The sequence below is a fragment of the Cicer arietinum genome, chromosome 7 (assembly GCF_000331145.2).
Source record: "Cicer arietinum cultivar CDC Frontier isolate Library 1 chromosome 7, Cicar.CDCFrontier_v2.0, whole genome shotgun sequence".
NCBI lineage: Eukaryota > Viridiplantae > Streptophyta > Magnoliopsida > Fabales > Fabaceae > Cicer > Cicer arietinum.
Genome location: NC_021166.2, coordinates 47692532 through 47714218, shown reverse-complemented (window position 1 = coordinate 47714218; position 21687 = coordinate 47692532). Strand labels below are relative to the sequence as shown.

Below are 21687 nucleotides of genomic sequence, written 5' to 3'. Positions count from 1 at the left end.
TCAGCAGATAAAAGTTCAATAGATGAATTTCCTCTACTATCAGAATGGCTACTAGCATTGAAACTTCTGAAATAGGAAAATTGAAGTTGATGTAAATAGTAGATTATTGCAAGAAAAGGAAGATTATTAATATTATTTTTAATCAAGAGTGAGAATAATCAAATATCAAAAGCCATCATACTGATTATAAAGTTGCAAAATCACTGTGGAATCTCACTGTGTGGGTTATTATAGCATTTGATAGAAAGAGAATACATTGTTGAGCAAAACTTTTATATCCTCTTTGAGCTAGCCATCTATTTAAGTGATTCACTCCTTGTTCAAAGTTGGATATATCCTTATCCCTTACTATGTGGTCAAAAGGACCTTTTGCATATGGAGCCTTAAGGGGCTATTTGGGAGGAGGGTTTTAGAAGATGGATTTTGAAAAACTAAGTCTATATTTTAATATATATTTAATATTTTAAAAAAGAATATAAGATCGGGTAATATTTCAATCATGTTTCTTTCATTTTTTAAAACATTTAATAGTTTGTTTAATTTCGAAAAGAAAAAACAAGTCATATCCTTCTAAAATTTTCCTCTCAAATAGTCCTTAAAGTTTTATATCTTCAATGCCAAAGATAGCAATGTCAAGAAAAAAATAATTATTTTTACATTAAGTGTTCCTTAGGTTCGTTTTCATTGTATTACAAACACATCTAAATTGTATCCCTTGACTAGTCTTGAAGAAAGAATACGTGAATAACTTGTCAGGGTTTAGAGTATTGAATTAGCTTGATTAAGTTTAGAATAAGGATAATCTTATGATGTTTGGACCTGAGAGATTAAGAATACTTGTAAATGCAATTATTGTTAGAGAGTATTTTGTTGAAAATATTAAATGCAATTATTGTTAGAGAATATTTTTGTTGTTGAAATATTAGGCTTAAGTCTTATGGTAAGTGAACTTGTATAAATATGTCATTTTCTCTTTTCTTTTCTCTCATTTATTTATATTTAAATTGAAGTTGAAATCAAATTTTCGTTTAAATTAAAAGTTTTATGAGTCACTTTTCGTAATAAACTCAAGGAAATACTACATCAAGGATTCTTTTTATTCAATTTAAAGTTTCATATACATTACTTATATTTTTTTTCATATCAAATATCTTTTAAAAAATTTACACGACTTTACTAATTTTCATTCTTAATCCACTTATGTTATAAATTTGTATGCATAATAGCAAGATCAAAATTTTAATCTAAAACTAAATTTTTTTGTTAATTTTGATTGATTAGATATTTTAATTATCATTATGATGTAATTTAGAATGTTGTCTTGATTACTTGAAGATGAAATATACCTTTTCGAATAGTCAAGCAAGATTTCCCGTAACATATTTGTAACAATAAATATGAAAGTTATGTAAACATTTTTAAAGATAAAATACCAAATTACACAAAAAAAAAAAAAAAAAACAATATTGGACATGTTTAAAAGTAAATAGTTAATGAGGATTGTCGATGTAGTTTTGTCTAAACTTAATTCAAGATCGACCTAATATGTTTAGAGATCTAAATAGAATGTTATAGTGAGACTTTTTTAATTTTACATAAACAATAAATAATAAGAAACTTATAAAAAACTAAGCAAAATACAATATGTGGTTCTTTAAGTTATTTAATTGTACCAGATTAAACTTTTAAGTTTTTTTAGTAACAAATTGGTCTTTTTAAGTCTTAAAATGTATATACCAGTATCCTTTTTCCGTCCAATTATGTTAAAAAAATGCATGTGGTCAAGAATGCATTAACTAAAAAAAAGACGATTTGACATATTTTCAATAATATGGGATACCATTTTATGATATAGGACCATTTAGATGCATTAATTATTCATATGTCATTACTTAAATTACAAAAATAAAAAAGAAGATTTTTTTTGCAATTTCAAATATGTTAATTAAAACATGTCGGATCTTTTGCATAATCGTATTGTTATTTAAAACATGTCAGATCTATTATTTTTTGGTTAAAAAATAAAAGTAAAAGATCAAATCTACTATATTTTTAAATAGGAAACCAATTTTATGAATTGATAAAATAGAAAAATTAAAATTGCAATTAAGCGTTTTTAAAAAAATATATACAGAGGAAGTACAATCAATAACATGATTTTTTTTTTATCATATAACTTTTTTTTAATATATTAAATAATAAAATTATTAATTTTTTAAAATTAAGTGTAGGCCATCATTGCCTACACTCCTTCCCACATGGGTCTATCTCCGTATGTGACCATTTTTATAGTGAGTTGACAAGTTTAAATCATCAAATTATAATTCTTAATTAATGTTTATTAAAATAAAAATATCAAATAATAAATGTTAGGATTCTTCATTAAATTAAAAATAAAATCCCACAATAATTCCGGAGTAATTCTTCAATCAAATTTCATCTTCTTCATCCATGTTATCCTCCTTATTAAAGAGAAACTAAAAAAATCCGAAAATAAAATTCTTAAGTCCTTCAAGAGCTTTTTATTTCTAGTTTAAATAACAAACAAATCACAATTAAAATATTTGAGTTTGGACCACACATAAGCCCCAACCTAAAAGAATATTGGGTTTGTTAGTTTTTAAAACCCATAAATTGAATTTGAAAAAAGAATGGAGATGATGAACACATAAACTGAAGTAGTAATGTTAATCACAAGAAAGTGAAGTTTGAATTGTGATCCTTTTAAAATTTTGATTCTTGTGCTTAATTTAAATTAATTCAAGATTGATCTTGGTTTGACAAAGGCAGAAGATTCTTCGTTAGAATATAACAAAAAAAGTTCACAAATTGATTAGTGTTGTGCAAGTGAAAAATAAAAAGGAGATAAGGGATAGATAGAAAGATCACACACAAAAAGTATACTAGTTCGCCCAACTCGGACTAGTCCAGTCCTCACAACTGTGAGATTTTCACTATGTGCTTTAGAACCAAGAATGTTCTCATTCACACATTTTCTCTTGATCACACCTTGATCAATTACAATCTTCACTTTTCAACCAAGAAAATATTTTTACAATCACCTTTCAGCCTTGAAAGGATTTTACAAACACACTCAATCTAACATAAAAGATAGACTTGAGATACAAATGATGTGTATAATAAAAGTGTTTGGGGTCTTGAAACTTCTCAACACTTGTTTGAGATAAATAAAGGCAAACTCAGTAAATGATGATCCAAAGATATAGTGAAGAGAGCTGGAGTTTGCTTGAAGAATTTTTGACTTATTATTACTTGAACAAGTGTTGGTAGATTTGTAAATTGAACTATTACATTCATCTTCCAATTGATCTTCAATTTATAGATTATAAAAGCTCGCGAGGTAACATTGACGGTAACGCTGGAGGGTCGGGGTGTTACAAAAGGTCTGTAGTGAGATAGGTGTAGAAGTGCCAACAGCAAATGGTTCAAACTCGTTTAGAAGTTGTTGATGTTCTTCAATCATATTATCATAATAGGAAACATTAGTTTCGATTGAATGAAACATATTCACTGTCAAGAACATTATGCTATTGTGGAGAACATTCTATTCTTGTGGAAAATGTTATGGTGTGAACCTTTTTGCTTAAATTGATCTTTCTCTTAGATTTTTTGTTTTGCTTTGTCACTCCATGATCAAACTTTGTAGTTTTCATCAATGATATTTGAACATTATCAACTTTGTGATTTATCCAAATTTAAAATTGTAATTATTTTTCTTCATCATCCTATCTTTCATCATAAAAATCAACATATTCATCAAACATAATATGCATAATTTTATCTATAATTTGGGCCTTGAGATTTTATATTCTATAATATTTATACAATGTAGAGTATTTAGAATATATACTTTTGATAGCATTTTAAAATAAATTTACCCATACTTTCTTTAACATGTTATTCATAATAATGACATTCCAAAATGTTAAAGTATGATACGTTTTGCTTTCTATTTTTCAAAAAATTCATATGAAGGTATGTTAAAGATATTTTCTAATAGAGTCAAAATTCAAAAAACATTGCAAACAATTTTTATGACTTCTCCCCAAAATAAATTTCAACATTTGATTCATTTAAAATTATTCTAGCCATTTCTTGTCATTAATTTTTCTTTTTTTAAAACAACTTCATATTGTTGCAAAGTTCTTTGACAAGAAAATCATGTGAAATATCATTTTCATCAAAGAATAATTTGAAGAATGATGTTTCAAATTTCCCTTGATAATTTCTTACAGAAAATACAATTCCTTTTTTTTCAAAAGACTTAAAAGCATGATTTGGCTGGAAATTTATCTAAGTAAAAAACATAAGGATTTTTCTTTAAAATGAAACATGAGGATATTTGTTTTATCTCAACCATATGAGGTTTAAAAAATAACTTTAACACCAATTTTACAAAGTTATCTTTCACATATCAAACATCCTTAATCTATGCAAAATTATTTCAACTAATGATACATGTACGTTTGATTTGTTAATGTTTTCAAATGTTATAGACACTCCAAATTTTTATAATGAGAGGAGACACCGTATTTTTCCATTCATGTGTATTGAGCATGCCTTGTCCATGTGTTAATGTTAATTCTTGATTGTTGGATGATGTTCATGCATCACAAGTTAGTAATGGTTTTGGTACCCATATTTATTTGGGTCATTGATGGTTAGTATATATTCTTCTAGAAGATTTTTCTTATGAAACATGACCATTCTTTGAACAGTAAGAACACTTCTTTTTTGTTCTTGGAGCATGTTCTGATATGAGACCAGAACGTTCTTCGTTTTTTGGAAATCGTTTTGCTTTGAATTTTTTATCCCCTTTTTTGCAAAAACATATGGAAGCAAAATGTCCAATTTTGTAACAATAAGAACATCTTTTAGTACTTTTCTCATCTTTCTTTTTTAGCACAAAAAAGTTTTCATAAAGCTTTTCTTTTTGAGAAGTTTTGAAACGTAAATCATCTTTGTCAAATATCCCTTCTTCAGATATTATGTTCTTTTGAAAAGTTTTAGTGGTTTTTACTATATTGGTTAAATCATTTTTCAAATCAGGAACTTCTATTTTTAAAAAGGTATTTTCTTCCTTAGTTTCAGAACATTCTGGAAGATGATTTTGTATGGTTATCTCATTGAGAATCTTTTGTTGCTCAACCATTTTTAAATGAGATTACTGCCGACTTTGGAATTACCTTTTTGAGTTCGTCGTCCATAGCTTGGATTTCTATTTTCCTCTTTTACTTAAAAAGTTGTTCTTTTAATAAACCATAATTTTGAGAAAGAAAGTTTGAATCACATAAAAGATTATCAAATTCCTTTTCCATTAGTTCACATAAAGGACAAAGTTCAAAAATGTTTACCTCATTATTTTCAAAGTTTTCCATTCACCACATGCTGGCTTCTAACATTACTTTTTCTTCGTGAATCTTTTCTTGTTACACTGTTAAGTGCTCAAACCTTAGAGGCAGAGCTCTAATGCCAATTGAAGTAGCAATGTCAATCACAAAAAAAAAAAAGGGGTTTGAATTGTGATCCTTTGAAAATTTTGATTCATGTCCTTAATTTAAATCAACTCAAGATAGATCTTGATTTGATGAATGCATGATATTCTTCATTAGAATATAACAATAACAACTTCACAAATTAATTAGTGTTGTGCAGGTGAAAAATAAAAAGGAGATAAGAGATATAAAGATCGCACACAAAAAGTATATTAGTTCAGCCAACTCGGGCTAGTTCAGTCATCACAACCGTGAGATTTTCACTATGTGCTTCAAAACCAAGAATGTTCTCCTTCACACATTTTCTCTTGATCACACCTTGAACAATTACAATCTTCACATTTCAAACAAGAAAGGATTTTTACAATCACCTTTCAGCCTTGAAATGATTTTTACAAACACACTCAATCTAACATAAAAGATAGACTTGAGTTACAAATGATGTGTATGATAAAAGTGTTTGGGATCTTGAAACTTCTCAACACTTGTTTGAGATAAATAAAGGCAAACTCAATAAATGATGATCCAAAGATATAGTGAAGAGAGCTGGAATTTGTTTGAAGAATTTTTTACTTATTATTTTTTGAACAAGTGTTGGTAGATTTGTAAATTGAACTCTTACCTTCATCTTCCAATTGATCTTCAATTTATAGATGATAAAAGAATTTGAACATTCAGTTTAAACTGAATATAGTCGTTGGACACATTTCTCAATTGTTAGATATATTTTAAAACAATTAAGCATGTATTTATATTGATGTCCATAATGTTCGTGACAATCGAAGAACAATCTTGATTTTGGGTTTGATGGAAAACGTGAATGAGTGAATGAGTGAGTTGTGAAATGTCAGTTTGATACTGTTTCCAATCAGAATTATGCAGAGCTTTCTGCAGAATATTGTAAGTACAATGTACTTGTGTCCTTGCTTACAACTTATCAATTTGTAGATCAATCTTGAGGATGTTTTCCTCCTTTGGGCATTCAACTCGAGTTCTGGGCATCACAATTGATTTGAGCAGTCTTGATACTATTTAATATAGGGTATGGAATGTGGAAAATTATATGTTTTAACTATACCTGTAAAAGAGAATAACCAGAATGTTCTTTTGTAAAACCAGAACATTCTTCGTTTATATTTTGAATGAGTGTTGGATTTTGACAGCTGTTGTGTGTCATGCTTTTCTACTCTGTACATGTGTTTCTTTTTGCAGAGATGTAGTGTTTGGTATTTCTGTCCTTGCTATACTTTTTAATCATAAATCTAGAGATTGATCTTTCTTTTTGTTTTGATGTTTTGTTTTGCCTTTGTTGATCATCTTTGAACGAATATGTCCAAAAAAATCTTGTGGATATAATTCTATTGCTTTCATAATGAAGGCTGATAATTTGTGATGAAGATTGATAGCCCAAAATGATCTTGATTTAATGATAATTTTGTTCTTCTGCAGACCAAAATGTTCTTGAATTTGTGTTATATGAAAAATGTGGATGAGTAATTTAGTAGTTGTCTAGTGTCATTCCTTTGCCTCAAAAGCATGATGTACTTTATGCAAAAAAGTGCAGCAACAATGTCATTGTTGTCTTTGCATACTTTCTTCATACTTTCTATAATCCTACATTAGATCTTTGTAAATCCTATGAGAAATTATTTAGAATCAATCACTATTATATCACTCTGTAATTTCCACGTAAGATACACTTGGAAATAGTTGAAACTTGATTTTAAGCTTGATGAGGCTAAATAATACACAAATTGTAATCATCCTCAGTGAGAGGATGATCTGTTTGAACATTAGTGAAATCTCACAAGTGTGTGAGGACTGGACGTAGCCTTCATTGGGTGAACTAGTATAAAAATTGTGTGTGTCATTTTCATATTTTTCTTTCACTCTTTAGCTCAACTCAAATTTGAAGGTGTGAAAAACCATCCTCGGGTTTGCGAACCTCTATGAGAGGATAGTTTTAAAAACACTTGAAAAATATTTTTAACAGAAAAATCCCTATTCAACCCCCCTTCTAGTGATATTTAGCTACATCCAATCTTGCTTTCTCAAATTTTTGTTTTAGAAAAACCAGAATGATCTTCATTTTTCCAAAATGATCTTGTCATCAATTTCCAATTTAGTTAAGACATTATTTGCTTTGATTTAAGTCATGGTGTGATCATTTATTGTTGTATGAATGTATTTGATCAACTTCTTCATGAAGATGTTATCCTCACTTCGTCGATCTATTGTTCCTCTGCCAATACTTCTAAGATATAATTTTAGAATTTGTCTAGGATAACATACCTGCATTGTTTTATTTGTTTTGGGTTTGATTGATGAGTTTGAACCTGGAGGTGATGAACTTGTAAACCCTAACTTTAGAGCCTGGTGAAGTTTGGGTTTGAAAAAGATGAAGAAAAAAGAGAATGAAGAACCCTAATTGATTTGATGATTTTGACTTGTCACATTATAAAAATTAAGCATGGCAACGGGGGGGAACGGGGGCGGGTTTTGCCTCCCTACACCCGACTAATTTGGGAAGACCCACATTCGCCACTTTTTTTAGCGGTTGTTTAATTTAGTCTATCTTCCCTGTCCACAACGGAGTTCATGTTTCTCCTCCCACACCATCGCCAATTCATAAATATAAAATTATAAATTTAAAAATCATATCTATTATAATTAAGACTTTGGTCATTTTTGTTCAGTTTATTATAATTCCATTTTGGTTCTTAGACAATGTGACTCTTCCAATAAGGGCATAAGTCTCAATGGATTAAGATTTCGGTCATTTTGGTCTTTAATAGGTTTATTCTTATCCATTTTAGTTCTTAGTTAATGTAGTTCATCTAATAAGTAAACAAGTCTTAAAGGATTAAGATTTTGGTCGTTTGGGTCTTTAATAGATTTATTCTTATCAATTTTAGTTCTTAGTTAATTTAGTGTACTATTCTCCTTCCTTAACTCACTAACTCTAACCCAAAATTCTAACCAAGAACACTTGTAGGAGTATGACAAGTTATGTATCTGAAAATTCTAACCAAGAACACTTATGGGGTAAGAATAAGAAAAAAAAAAAAAAAAAGTGGAGTGGGGTGGGTTGTGGAGTGGTGTTGTTGCCGAGAGAGAGTTTATGGAGTGGTGTTTTCTAATAATACTTATTAGTTTAGTTTAATTTAATTTATTTTTTTTGTTATTTGATATATATATATATATATATATATATATATTTAAAATATAATCAATTATTATTTATCTACAATGTTAAATTTTAGTATATTATATATTTTTTATAATTGTAATTTAGATATCCAAAAATTATTTTAAATTAAACAACTTGTAATTAGATTGGATTATTATTTTTTTAAATGTGTCATTTAAATCAAATCACATGTATTTTATCATTGAATATGATTGATTTTGTCTCATAATTAGTCCAAATTGCATCACAAATACCCTTAATTATTGACACCTTTTATAAAATATAGTCTCAATAAATACTATTTTTCATTATCATATTATAGATATAAAGTATCCACTGCCATTTAACTTTCACTAATTTACAGTTTGTAGATATCGAACTTGTAACCAGTTTAAAGTGTGAGATTCTTTTACTGTTTAGACAACATAAAATTAATGTTGACGACATATATATTCAAATTATACTATCGTTTGATACAAAGTCGACACATTATTTTAATAAATAAAGATTTAAATTAAGAAAGACACACTTTCATTCAGGATTAAAAATGGTCGCAAGTCACTGTGAGAAACATTTGAAGATATTGAAATTAATGGCAGACTAAAGTATCTATATAATTCTCCTACTTTTATCTAAAAGAATAAACATATCTAAATTTAATTAATTATAATAAATTATGGATTCATTTAATTAAAATTTTGTTTAAGCACTGCTTAAGAAAAATAAATTATATTCATTTGCAATTACTCTTATTTTAAAAATATGTATCAAATAAATTTTATAAATATTATAAAAGCAAAATATACTAAACAACTTTTTTTATTTTTTCTCTCAAAAATAGTTTTCAAAAAGATGAATTACCAAACAACTATAGGTTTTACATGCTCATTGCTCACTTATATCGTTTCTTACACCGACTTCCGGCAGCGTTCTCCGGCAACCCGGAACCGTCCTTCCTGGTTTGTTTCTATTCACCCTTACTAAGTTTTTTCTCTTATTTATTCTTCTTTTATGTTGTTTCAATGGTTGTTTTGATTCTTATTTTGAACATTTTAGTTTTGTTTTGATTGTTTTTTTGGTGTGCTGTTTCATTGAATTATTGTTCTTCTATTATGTTTATTTTTTTCAATCGTCCTGTCTATTTTCTGAAGGAGGAGAAGGGATTTTATTTCAAAAATTGTGACTTGATTTTTTTTCTTCTTATTTGAGATTGATTTTCATGTGGTTTTTGCACTGTAGCCTTGAAATCGTGACATGCAAATGATTTTGTTAAAGAATTTTGATTATAATGAATAAATTATTAATGTTATTGCAAGAAAAATATAGGTTCCATTTTTATAGTTCACTCAGGACACCAAATATCTTAAGACCGACCCTGTAGGGATATTAGACCTTGGGTCTTGCTTGCCGTGACTAGGTTAGCTTGATATCTCAATGTTCAATGTTGTTTTACTTGGGATCAAAGGAAGAATGGGATTTTCAATCAAAAAGAAAATCAGAATGGGCTTTTTTACTGCTACACCAGTTAGTTTATTGGTCTGATTACTGCACTGCTACTGATTTGTTAGTTGAATTTGAATCTGATTTGTGTAGCATCTGAAAGATTCTCATTTGGAACTAATAATCTTTTGTTTTTTCATTCTTGTTTTGTTTATTAGTTTTTAAAAATCAAAATCACTTAAAAAATCAATTATATTTATGAGAATAATCACAGAAAAACTGGTTTTAAAACCAATTTCTTTAAAATCAATGAAAAATTGGTTTCAAAATCAATATTTAGAAAAAACACTGAAAACTGGATTTAAATAACTGGTTCGGGACTAAAAACTGCTTTAAAACCGGTTCATAACAGTTTCAGATAAAAAAATTGGTTCACAACCGGATACGAACCGAATTGGAATTGTTTTGAAAATCATTCGGTTTTTATTAAAGTGGTTTTTAAGGACTGAATCAAATCATTAATATGGTCCAATTTGGTTTTGGTTTTGGTTTTGAACCATGAAAACTCCTAGAAGTATTTACATTATTTTTATTAATTTATTATTGTTATCACGTTTACAGTCATTCCTTGTAATTTTCTCAAGTAAACAGGTGATGTGAAAAAGATAAGTTAACAGAGTATTAAGAATTAATAAAATTTTAAATTATAAGGATTTTTATATCATTTTAAACTATAGGAACTTGAAAATTTGATAAAACTACCTGGATCAACATATTTAGCTCCTACCTACCACTTCTAATTTCTCCATTTATGGTGCTTCTTGTCTCTAATCTTTTGGTTTCCATAGTTTCTCAATTTAGCTTCTGCTATAATATTAGAAAATACTTTATAATATCTTTTATATTATGTTAAAGTATCTTGAATTATTTCCTATGATCAATTTATAATCAGAGATATCTTAGAATATTTCTCATTATTATTATGATTTGTTCCTTATTTAGGATTGAGTCTATGTTTTTCTATAAATAGAGATTAGTATTGAGTCTTTTGTAATTAAGTCAGCATAAAACTATTATAAATAATATTTAAACTCTTATTATTTTTCCTCCTCCTTTTCTCTAAAATCCGACAACTTCTCTTGAGTTGTAACTATCCTGTTTTTGTAATTCTGTTTTTATGAATGAAATTGTGTTCCTTTTAAGTTGTAACTGATGAAAATTACTATCCTATTTGGTATAATTCTGTTTTTATGAATGAAATTGTGTTCCTTTTGAGTTGTAACAAATAAAAATTACTTGTTGGTTAAGTGGTTATTTTCTAAAATTTGCGTAATTTAAATTTATTAATAAGAAGAGGAGAACTCATACCATTAAGGTGGAAAGAGGATGAAATTGTAGTTAGAGATGATGTATTTCAGAAATAATAAAACAATTATTTGATTACTAAGTTTAGTCAATACTTCTCTGTCTTCAACTTAGTTTCAGTTGACATGTTTATTTAGTTTACAAGGTTGTTTACATTTTGTCATGTTTAATTTCTTTCTTAAATAAAAAATATTGTTTGAATTTGAACTTTTTACAAGATGTTTAGAACTTGTTTGCTGTTTGGAGGGGTGATAGCCTTAGAGTTATATAAGAGCTTGAATAGTTGATCTGTATCCTTCCCTTTTGGTATAGATTTTTCATATTGTTGTGGTTGATTAATGTTTTTTTAATAGATGTACAAAAATGTCATTTCTGTTACTTTTCCATTTCAATAATAATCTGTTTTTCTTCATTCATGCCTGAACCGACTATAACCTGCATTTGACAGTGTGAGAGTGGAGCCTTGCCTTGCCACCGTAATCTTCCACTTTCATCTTACTGATGCTGTTTGTCCTCAATTGCCGCTAGTGTGATTGTCTTTCAACTTATGCTTTCTCCAAACACTCGGATAGTTATTAGTAGTGAACAAAACGCTTGACTTTCAATACAGATAATAATATTCAAGATTCATACCTAGAGACAGGAAAAAGGCAACCACGGGAGTGAAAAACATGGGGCCATTTAGGTCTATTATTACAGAAGCATGTGAAAAAGCATTCATTTTAACAAAGTTATTCTGCTTTTTACATGTTACTGACACCTATCTGATCGACCCTGTTATGGTAAGCATGATTGATTCCTCCTTCAACTTAATGCAAATTTTTTTTCATGATTAACAACTAGCCATTTTCAACGCTGCAGACCTATGGTCCTAGCATGCTTCCTGCAATCGGTCTGTCACCAAGCCTCTTTCTTACTGAAAGGATCTCAACTCGATTTGGTAAACTTGCTCAAGGAGATATTATAGTACTGCGCAATCCTCAAAACCCTAGAAGGACCAACTCAAAGCGCTTGGTTGGATTAGAGGGTGATACCATTACATATGTTTCTAGTTCCGAAAACAGCGATATGCATGAGACTGTTGTGGTATAGTGAATATCTTATAAAAAAATCCCATTTCAGTAGCTTTTCTTAATTTTGGTTATGCCTTTTTCTTTGCTAGTAATTCGAGATCCTTACCTTTGTTAATATAACTTGCGAGAGACCTGGCATTCATTTGGCTTCTTCATTTTAAGAATGAGCTTGGTATTTTCTGATATTAATGGCTTTTGGTCTAAGGAGGTTTAACATTTAATTATTTTTTCCATTGCTGAATGCATTATAAAGATTCTACTTTCTAAGTCCTCTTCTTTCTACTGGTTCCAAAAGGCCACGTTTGGGTACAAGGTGATAACACATATAATAGCAACGATTCTAGACATTTTGGTCCAGTTCCTTATGGCCTTATTGAGAGTAAGCTATTTTGGAGGGTAAGTTTGTGTATGCTCTGAAGCCACACACACATACACAAGCGTCCAGCTTTTTTTTTTTCCCTTCTTTTTCTTTTGTCACTTCTCCTTAATCCTTTGAATTTTTATATGAAGGTATGGCCACTTGAAGATTTTGGACCGTTCTGGAAAAAATGATTTGAAGATTTCAATAATGTAAGTTACAATCTTGAGCAACATAACTGTTTGTTTCATTTTGAAAGGCAGCAAAACGATGTCTATGTAGACCTAGTCCACCTTTTTTCTTTGTGATTTGGATCGGAATCACTAAAATTAAGGCATTTTTATCAACTTATATATAAAGTGTTACATTTTTTATGTTACTTATATGAACACTTTACTTTTTCTTAATGAAGTATTCATTTGTTGCTCCTAAAAATTCGAACATGATAGTGAATGATTACTAATATTTACTGTTTGTTTTGATAGAGGACTTGCTCAACATATTTTAAGGCCCAAGACAAACTATAATATGAGGTCCATCATGTTAAAGATTATTTTTTTGATGATACGTTAGAGATATATATAACTTATTTGTTGCAAAAATATTTATATAAACTTTTGATTTAGTGGTAAGATTGTTTTTCAATTAAAACTCATGACTTGGGTTTGAACCTCTGAGTGATAGTGCAAGTATTCCATTCCAATTTTGCAAAGCATTACGTATGTTCATAATTTGTATCTAATAATTTGCATAGGGGTTTGTATTTAGGGACAAATTTTTTTTCTCAATGCGTGCTTATAATTAGGGACAGAGGGAGTAGATAGACTTTATTTCAATAGATGAATGATCATAATCATATTGTCTCAGCTGATAAAAGTTCAGTAGATGAATGAATTTCCTCTGCTATCAGAATGGCTACTTCTGAAAAATGAAAGTTGAAGTTGATGTAAATAGAAGATTATTGCTAGAAAAGGAAGATTATTAATGTTTTTTTAATCAAGAGTGAGAAGAATCAAATATCAAAAGCCATCGTCCTGATTGTAAAGTTGCAAAATCACTATCGAATCTCAGTGTGGATTATTATAGCATTTGATAGAAAGAATACATTGTTGAGCTAAACTTTTATATCCTCCTTGAGTTAACCATCTATTGAAATTATTCATTTCTTGGTCAAAGTTGGATATATCCTTAGCCCTTACTATGTGGTCAAACAGGACCTTGAGTATATGTAACCTTAAGGGGCTGTTTGGGAAGAGGGTTTTAAAGGATAAAATTTTGGAGGAAAGGTCTGTATTTTAATATATATTTAAGATTTTAAAAAAAATATAATGTTATATAATCACATAATATTTCAACACTTTCATTTTTAAAACATTTGATAGTTTGTTTAATTTCAAAAAGAAAAATAAAGTCATATCCTTCTTTCTAAAATTTTCCTCCCAAATAGACCTTTTAAAGTTTTATATCTTCACCGCAAAAGATAGCAATTCAAGAGAAAAAAAAGTTATTTTACATTAAGTGTTCTTGTGTTGCGTTTTCATTGTGTTGTTATAAACACATCCAAATTGTATCTTGGGCGGTGTTTACATTATGAAATTAACTTGATTAAGTTCAGATTAAGAATCATCTTATGATGGTTGGACATAAGAGATTGAGAATACTTGTAAATGCAATTATTATTAGAGAATATTTGTGGTTGAAAATATTAGGTGTAACTCTTATGATAAGTGAACTTGTATAAATTTGTTATTTTCTCTTTTCTTTTCTCTCATTTATTTATATTTAAATTGAAATTGAAATCAAACATTCGTTTAGATTCCATTCTACTTTTCCTCTGCTAATACTTCTAAGATGTAATTTTATAATTTGTTCAGGATAGCAGACCTGCATTGTTTTGTTTGTTTTGTGTTTGATTGACGAGTTTGAACTTGGAGGTGATGAACTTATAAACCCTAACTTTAGAGCTTGGTGAATTTTGAGTTTGAAGAAGATGAAGAAAAAAGAGACTGAAGAACCCTAATCGATTTGATGATTTCGACTTGTCACATTCATATATATGGGCGGATTTTGCCTTCTGGGTCCGACTAATGGAAAAATCCTGTATCCGCCTCCATTTTTAGCTGGTGTGACATTTAGGTCATCATCCTCGCCCACACAGAGTTCGAATTTCTCCGCCCACACCCGCACCCATTCATATATAAAATTTTAAATTTAAAAATCATATCTAATAATTATTATTAGACAATAATGAAGTTAACAAATATTTTCTATAGAAATGAGATTATAATTTTTAATATTTTAAGAAATATTAAGTATATTCAATATGTACATGTACATAAAATTTAAAATTTACAATAATACTACTAGTGGGATAGATATGGATGCGGGGTGTATATTAATACCCCCAAACCCGTTCCCGCCCCTGCACCCAATCATAACGGACTTTTCCCATCCAAATCAAAGCGGATTCGGGTGAATACTCGCATATACAAATTATGCTGTCATCCTTAATAAAAACGATTACGTAAATACTTTTTAGCAAAGTTGGACGAAAAGGGTAATAATGTACACATTTTTAGACTTAAAGGACCAATCTTTGACAAAAATTTAAATGACTAATCTGATACAATTAAATAACTTAATAGGACTGCATATTATACTTTATTGCATCCAACTTCTTGAGTGGAGGCCCTTATCTTAAACAAATGAACTAGTTGAACATCTATAACTAAGTTGTCATATTATATATAATGGCTTCTTTTCCTATCCCGTATGTTCTCAAAAGCCCTCAACATAAACCTCTGTATTGGCCAATCCGAAGTACATTGCAAGGTGGAAAAAGAAGCTACAATTATATATATTCATAACTAATAGAAATTTTTGAGGCCTTTATTAAATCCAAAACATTGAGACCTAAAACCATAGTTTAAGTTGTTTGACCTTTGGTCAATCTTGACTCAATCAATCGTTATCCGTCTTAACTAGAACTATTAAAACAGATCTGGAAATATTAACACAAGAGCACTGCTAAATAGGACGAAGGGATTTTTAAAGAAAGACAAGAAGGAATACGTGTATTGTTTTAAAGAAGCCACAAACTTTTATTTCGGCTGTTTGGCGGAAATCACATATGATATGTGTGAAAATCCAGGGTGATATTCATTCGTGTGTTTCTTCGCTGCATTATTTTGATAACAATTATCATTACCCATTAACAGAATACTATACACGATGAATGCTGTCATACATAGTCTTGTAGGTGGTGTATTATGCATGAGTTTTATAAGCCATTGGACTGAGAAGTTTCATTGAATCTTTTGTTGGTTCTTCCACACATTATATTTCCCTTTGTCAACTATCTATGCTTCCTGATCCTCGCTCTCCTACAGTCCACACTATGTTTTTATGGGATTTCATATCGTCCATCAACAGTCCATCAAAACCAATGGAAGGCACTACCACAAGAAAAGCAGCTCTATTGTTGAAGCAACCAATGAAGATTAACAACTCTATGAAAAACAAATTTGTCTTCTCTGAAATGAACTTGGAAAACTGCAGCAGGGTGTGCACATTGACAAAAGGGTAGTACAAACTTTGACTAGTTGGTACAACACCGTGGCTGCACAAGAGAATTCAAAATATTTTGATTGAGATTCCTAAGTAGATGAAGAATGTGATTGTTCAAGTAGAAAACAGCTTAATGTCTATTGAAAAACTAGTCACTAAATGATGCTACTCTTCATCTGTTTATGTAGGTAGCTAGTTTACCTTTCCCACACTGGTTTTATTGTTGACAGACAATATACCAACACTTGAGATCAAGACCTCATCGACGACACAATATTTGAGCTGCAGTGTGTTAGCTACATCCCACCTCTCTGCCGCCTTCACCACTGAAAGATGTTCTCTAGAAGGGTGTTCCCTGATGTGCCTATTCCTAATAAGTATCCGAGCATGGTTTATGGATTTAGGTCATGCAAGTTTTCAGGGTGGTTTGAACGCGACACTCGAGCAGTCAGCGGGAGGGAGAGGGGAAACAATAGTGTAAAGATCGCCACAAGATCTAGTGGAATCTTATAAAGGTAAAAAAATTCTAGACAGCAAGAATGCAACAATCAATTCTAAAATTAAGTCTTACAAAGCAGATAAAATACTATACTTGAAGCCAAAAAAAATTACTACCAAAAACTCTTGATTGTTGGCTTATAGTTGTAGTTTATATCCCTCACTAAAATCTCTACACAACATTGTGACAATTGAGCTGAACATGCACAAATTTGGACTAACAAACAGTTTCCATAAACACAAGATGTTTGATCAAATACAACACAGCAGCTTGCATCATTTGACAGCTCCAAACTAACATGTTGAGAGTGAGAGATTCATCTATTTTATCTTCAAAATTGCCAGCATATCAAAACAGTCTTTATATATAAATATATAATGACTACATAAAAGATACTCAGCGTAGACCACATAAAATTTCAGGCCCTAGCAGATTAAATGAGATGAGCAGTTATATTTTGGCAAGTCTAGCAATAACATATCTCAACCTTGAGTAATTTCCTTTTCCTTCGCCTTGCATGTGTCTTCCGCAGTCTTTATAAATTTTTTGGTCAAATCCTCAACCTGAATGCAGAAAAAAATATCAGAAATCAAAATTGTCATAGTTGCTGCATTAAGCATATATAACTTACTTCTTTTTCCAATCTTTTTATGTCATCCTTGGGAAGTACGGAGTTCAACTTCTTAATGGCATCCATTGCCTGTAAAATAAACATCTTCAATCACTGTATGCAGAAAATTAAGCTAAACCATGAAAGAAAAAATAAATACTGTCAAGAGGACCACCCTTTTTCTCTGGAAATAGGTAGATAACCCAAAACCTAAGGCCGAAGCCTTATCCTGTTATTGCATTTTTCATTTTTGAAATATTTTATCTGGTCTAACAAAAATAAAGTCAATGTACATAAGCATAAATGGACTGAAAATTGAGGACCGACGGCGTATTTGAAAAACTTTAAGCATTTAAAAGCAGTGTAAGTCAATGACTAACGGAAAACAGAAAACCACACAAAATGGCTGAAGAAATAGCAGGAGAGAACTCTCAAATCATTCGGCAACTACCATTTCCTTAATCAATTGCTTAAATTACTAAAAGGAAAATCCACCCAAAAAGAAAATCAAGAAATAGCAAAGCCACCAAACCTTTTGTCGAGATCTTCTAATGCTTTGCCGAGTATCCTCACAAGATTTAGTCACCACCTTATTCATAGCCTGAAATAAATGTCAAACAAAAGAATATAGAAGCAGGCTACCAAAAATAGAATGTTCCTTCTAAATATAAATGAAGTGTAATTAACATACCTGCATATGCTCCTTGGTCAATCTGGTCATTTAAGGTTGGAGAAGTAAATTAGTCAATTCACTCTGAGAGGCATGAGTAACTGAATGTAAAATAGAATAAAAGCTTACGGTGGAATGACAGCAATCAATCTATCACCATCTGTTTTAGGATTTAATCCCAACGGAGATGAAACAATGGCATTCTCTAATTGTTTAAGTGTCTGCAAAAGTTTGTCAAGTCATACGCAAAAGTTAGTCACGCCGTGTCATAAGCAAAAGCTGTGTAGACATTCAGATTGAAGGGGTTTCTAGCGTCCAATACAACACCAACAAATACAGTTACATACAATTAATTACTTCTATTTTCTCAAACTACTACCGGAGTCTACGTGTCAGTGCTTCATAGTACAAAATTAATGCTGGTTTAGTAGCAGTTTATAAATAGCATCCAAGAACATATAAGATAAAGTACCTCTGGATCGTAAGGATTGACAGATAAGGTTTTTGGATCGAGGACTGAAACAAGAGCAACTCGGTTTAAAGCCATCTTCACACCACCGGTTTCTACAATAATGTGATCAAGCATTCCTGTAGAGACAAGACATGCTCATCATTAACGAATTGAGTATTAACTTTGACATTAAAAAATGATATACTATGCACATCAATATACCTGCAGATGCCCTTCCTGTTCTGAGTTTGCTTAGTTCAGCTGATAGTGCGGCCACTGCAGCCTCCATCTGTGAGGCAGCAGTTGCCTTAATATTAGGGCCAACATTTGGTGGAACTTCAACTGTACCAACACCTCCTTCATCCTCTAAAATGTATATACATATAAACCAAAACCAATGACCATTAAAAATAAACCCACTTTACAAAATGGGTATATTAAGGCGTTACTTGGATAAACAGCTTAATTGAATGCTTATAGCATAAGCACTTATCATACAAGTGCTTATGTATAAGTTATTTCTTTAACAAAATATTAAATTAAATCAAACTATTTTCAAATAAATTGTAAGTTGTCTTCAAAAAGCTATCTTAGAGAGCTTACAGAATTAAACTGAAATAATTTATGAACATGTCATAAGCAGATTCGGTAAGTTCTCCCAAACTATGTCACAAGTACTTACACCGCTAGATAAGGGCAAATAAGTCAATCCAAACGTCGGATTTAGATTCCGTTACAAATGAAAGGTAAGATTATTCAAAGACGGTTTGATCAAACTAACTTACTTGACTTTCGGCCTTTGGCAAAGGTTCTTCGACTTTCTACAATAAAATTAGGCGTTTCCGGAAGAGTGAAGATTCTAGTTGTATCATCAGATACAAAACATTTAATTGGGGAATTTGCACAAACATGTAGAGCAGAGTTTGGGAGGCGAAACAAATTCCGGCATGAGAATACTCGTCGAACAATGTAACCAGCCATCATATACTTGTTTGATTCTAATCTTGTTCTGATCGTCAATAACAATAACAATAACAAAAATGAGTTCATGCAAGTATTTCGATACAAATAAAAAAGGAAAATCCAAAAAATTGAGTGAAATAGAAAAGGACAAGTTGGAATGTATAACTGTTTGTGGTGGCCGACGATGAACTCTGGTTGCGTTTTCCGGCGAGTTGAGTGCTGCGACTGGAATCCAAGTTGTGTTGTGATACGACGAGGGCAAAGTGGGAGTGAATAATGGGCCTATTCAAAACAATGAACTGCATCGGGCTTCGATTACAAGAATCCAATTTTTTTTTTATTTTTTTAAAATCAAAATAGTATAATAATTAGGTATTTAAAATATATTTGTTGAAAACTAAGAGACAATTGAATTAAAGACCAACATTCAAATAAAGTGTATAACATGTCCGGTATTTATAGTGATCTTCTAGACTAGTTTCTTAATCATGTGAATTAGTTCCCTTATTGATTTTAGATAAATTGTGATATTGATTGAATTGTTGATGCCTACTTAACAATATAATGAATTTTTTAGAGAAAATATTTTAGATTTGATTGTGAATGCTTTGTATGTAAATTAAATAAATCGACCTTGAAATTGATGTAGCAGGCTGGTCGAAATTGTATACGAGTAACAAGTCAAGAGAAATCGAGTTTCAATGGATAGTATAGGTTGGGTTATCTTTCCAAAATGCAATTTATCGATACCCGAGATCGATCGAAGATTCATGAAAAAATTAAATATAAGCATGATTACTAAGTGTGCTTCTCGAAATTCAGTCAAGTCATATTGTGCACTTAGACTTTCGGTTTACGAGTTCACGCAAAAGGCATAGTCTTATTAGTCTAACAATGTTTTTTCTGCTTTATTCTCGCTCGCAATTTGTATTGGATTGAGGTTTTTTCAACCAAATTCGACTATTATTCGCCCCTAATTAAGGGTGTCATTATGAGTGAAAAATGGGACAATAAAAGAATAAGTAAATTTTCATTATTCTCTTTAGCCACTATAACGGTCAAACACAACACACCATTATCACATTCCTTCACTACTTCTCTCTTCCTCACATTTAGAAATCAACACAACACATTATTTTCCTCCTTTAGTTTTCCTCTATCTCGACCAAAACCCGCAAAATGCCACTATCACTTAATTCAAATGATCACCAATTAAAACACATGCATCTCTTATTCATTCCTTTCTCACATCTTATCAAGTAGACTCAAGAAAGATATGAGAAAGAGAAAGGGAGTCGTGAGAGAAAGAAGAATGGGAAAATGATATAGTAGAATAAGAAGCGTGCAAAGAGGATGTCTTTATTGAGGTAAATAATTTTTTGATATATGTTTTATTGAAAACAAACCTTATGAATAAATGTTTAAATTTTATGAATCATTATCTACTGATGATTGCACTTGACTTTTATTTAAGAAACATGAATCACATAAGTGGACAAGCAAAAAAGCATTCACATCAACAAGTGCATAAGTATCTACATGAAAGAATCAAATGTTGTCTCAATAATCAAATGTAACAAGTGTTCAAAATATTTTGAACTAAAGAATAAAGAGAATGATCAAAATAATCATTTGATACCTTGAGATATATATCCAATGATATATTATAGATTCAAACATATATGAAAATAAATAAAGAAGTCAAATAATATCTTTATGAAAGAATCTCAAAAGGAATATATCATACACTATATCAATCACACAAGAGAATGATTATTGCATCTTCAAGATAACATCTTCATGAAGAAAATGTCCAATACATTCATATCTATACTAAAGTATCTCAGAGATACTTGATGGGCAAGACACAACATATGTAACACCAAGAAAAATTGTAGGAAGTATTGTTTCAACAAAAGATTTATCCTCTCATATAAAAGTCAACATTCTCAATTGTTATGAAGTAATCCTCTCATAATGAACAA

At 30.2% G+C, this 21687-nt stretch overlaps 2 protein-coding genes across 6 annotated transcripts; one reads left to right on the top strand and one right to left on the bottom strand.

Moving 5' to 3' along the window:
• Nucleotides 1–9525: 9525 nt before the first annotated feature.
• On the top strand, nucleotides 9526–14698 carry LOC101492717 (mitochondrial ATP-independent inner membrane protease subunit 1b-like). 5 transcript variants are annotated; one of them, XM_073370734.1, is made up of 6 exons: nucleotides 9526–9665; nucleotides 11960–12293; nucleotides 12373–12597; nucleotides 12880–12980; nucleotides 13095–13154; nucleotides 13853–14698. In XM_073370734.1, exons 2-6 carry the CDS (start codon nucleotides 12183–12185, stop codon nucleotides 13872–13874), a joined length of 519 nt encoding a protein of 172 aa, XP_073226835.1. In that variant the 5' UTR covers nucleotides 9526–9665; nucleotides 11960–12182; the 3' UTR covers nucleotides 13875–14698. The 5 variants fall into 5 exon arrangements, with proteins under 5 accessions (XP_073226835.1, XP_004511045.1, XP_004511044.1 ...); XM_004510988.4 differs by having other exon boundaries at nucleotides 13810–14698; XM_004510987.4 differs by lacking the exon at nucleotides 13853–14698 and adding an exon at nucleotides 13428–13657.
• A 2335-nt stretch (nucleotides 14699–17033) lies between these two features.
• LOC101493271 (uncharacterized) lies at nucleotides 17034–20008 on the bottom strand. The gene is made up of 9 exons (XM_004510990.4): nucleotides 19869–20008; nucleotides 19525–19748; nucleotides 18962–19105; nucleotides 18761–18876; nucleotides 18418–18509; nucleotides 18310–18331; nucleotides 18151–18219; nucleotides 17640–17708; nucleotides 17034–17571 (listed from the first exon to the last, which is right to left on the bottom strand). Exons 2-9 carry the CDS (start codon nucleotides 19721–19723, stop codon nucleotides 17491–17493), a joined length of 792 nt encoding a protein of 263 aa, XP_004511047.1. The 5' UTR covers nucleotides 19724–19748; nucleotides 19869–20008; the 3' UTR covers nucleotides 17034–17490.
• Nucleotides 20009–21687: the final 1679 nt, after the last annotated feature.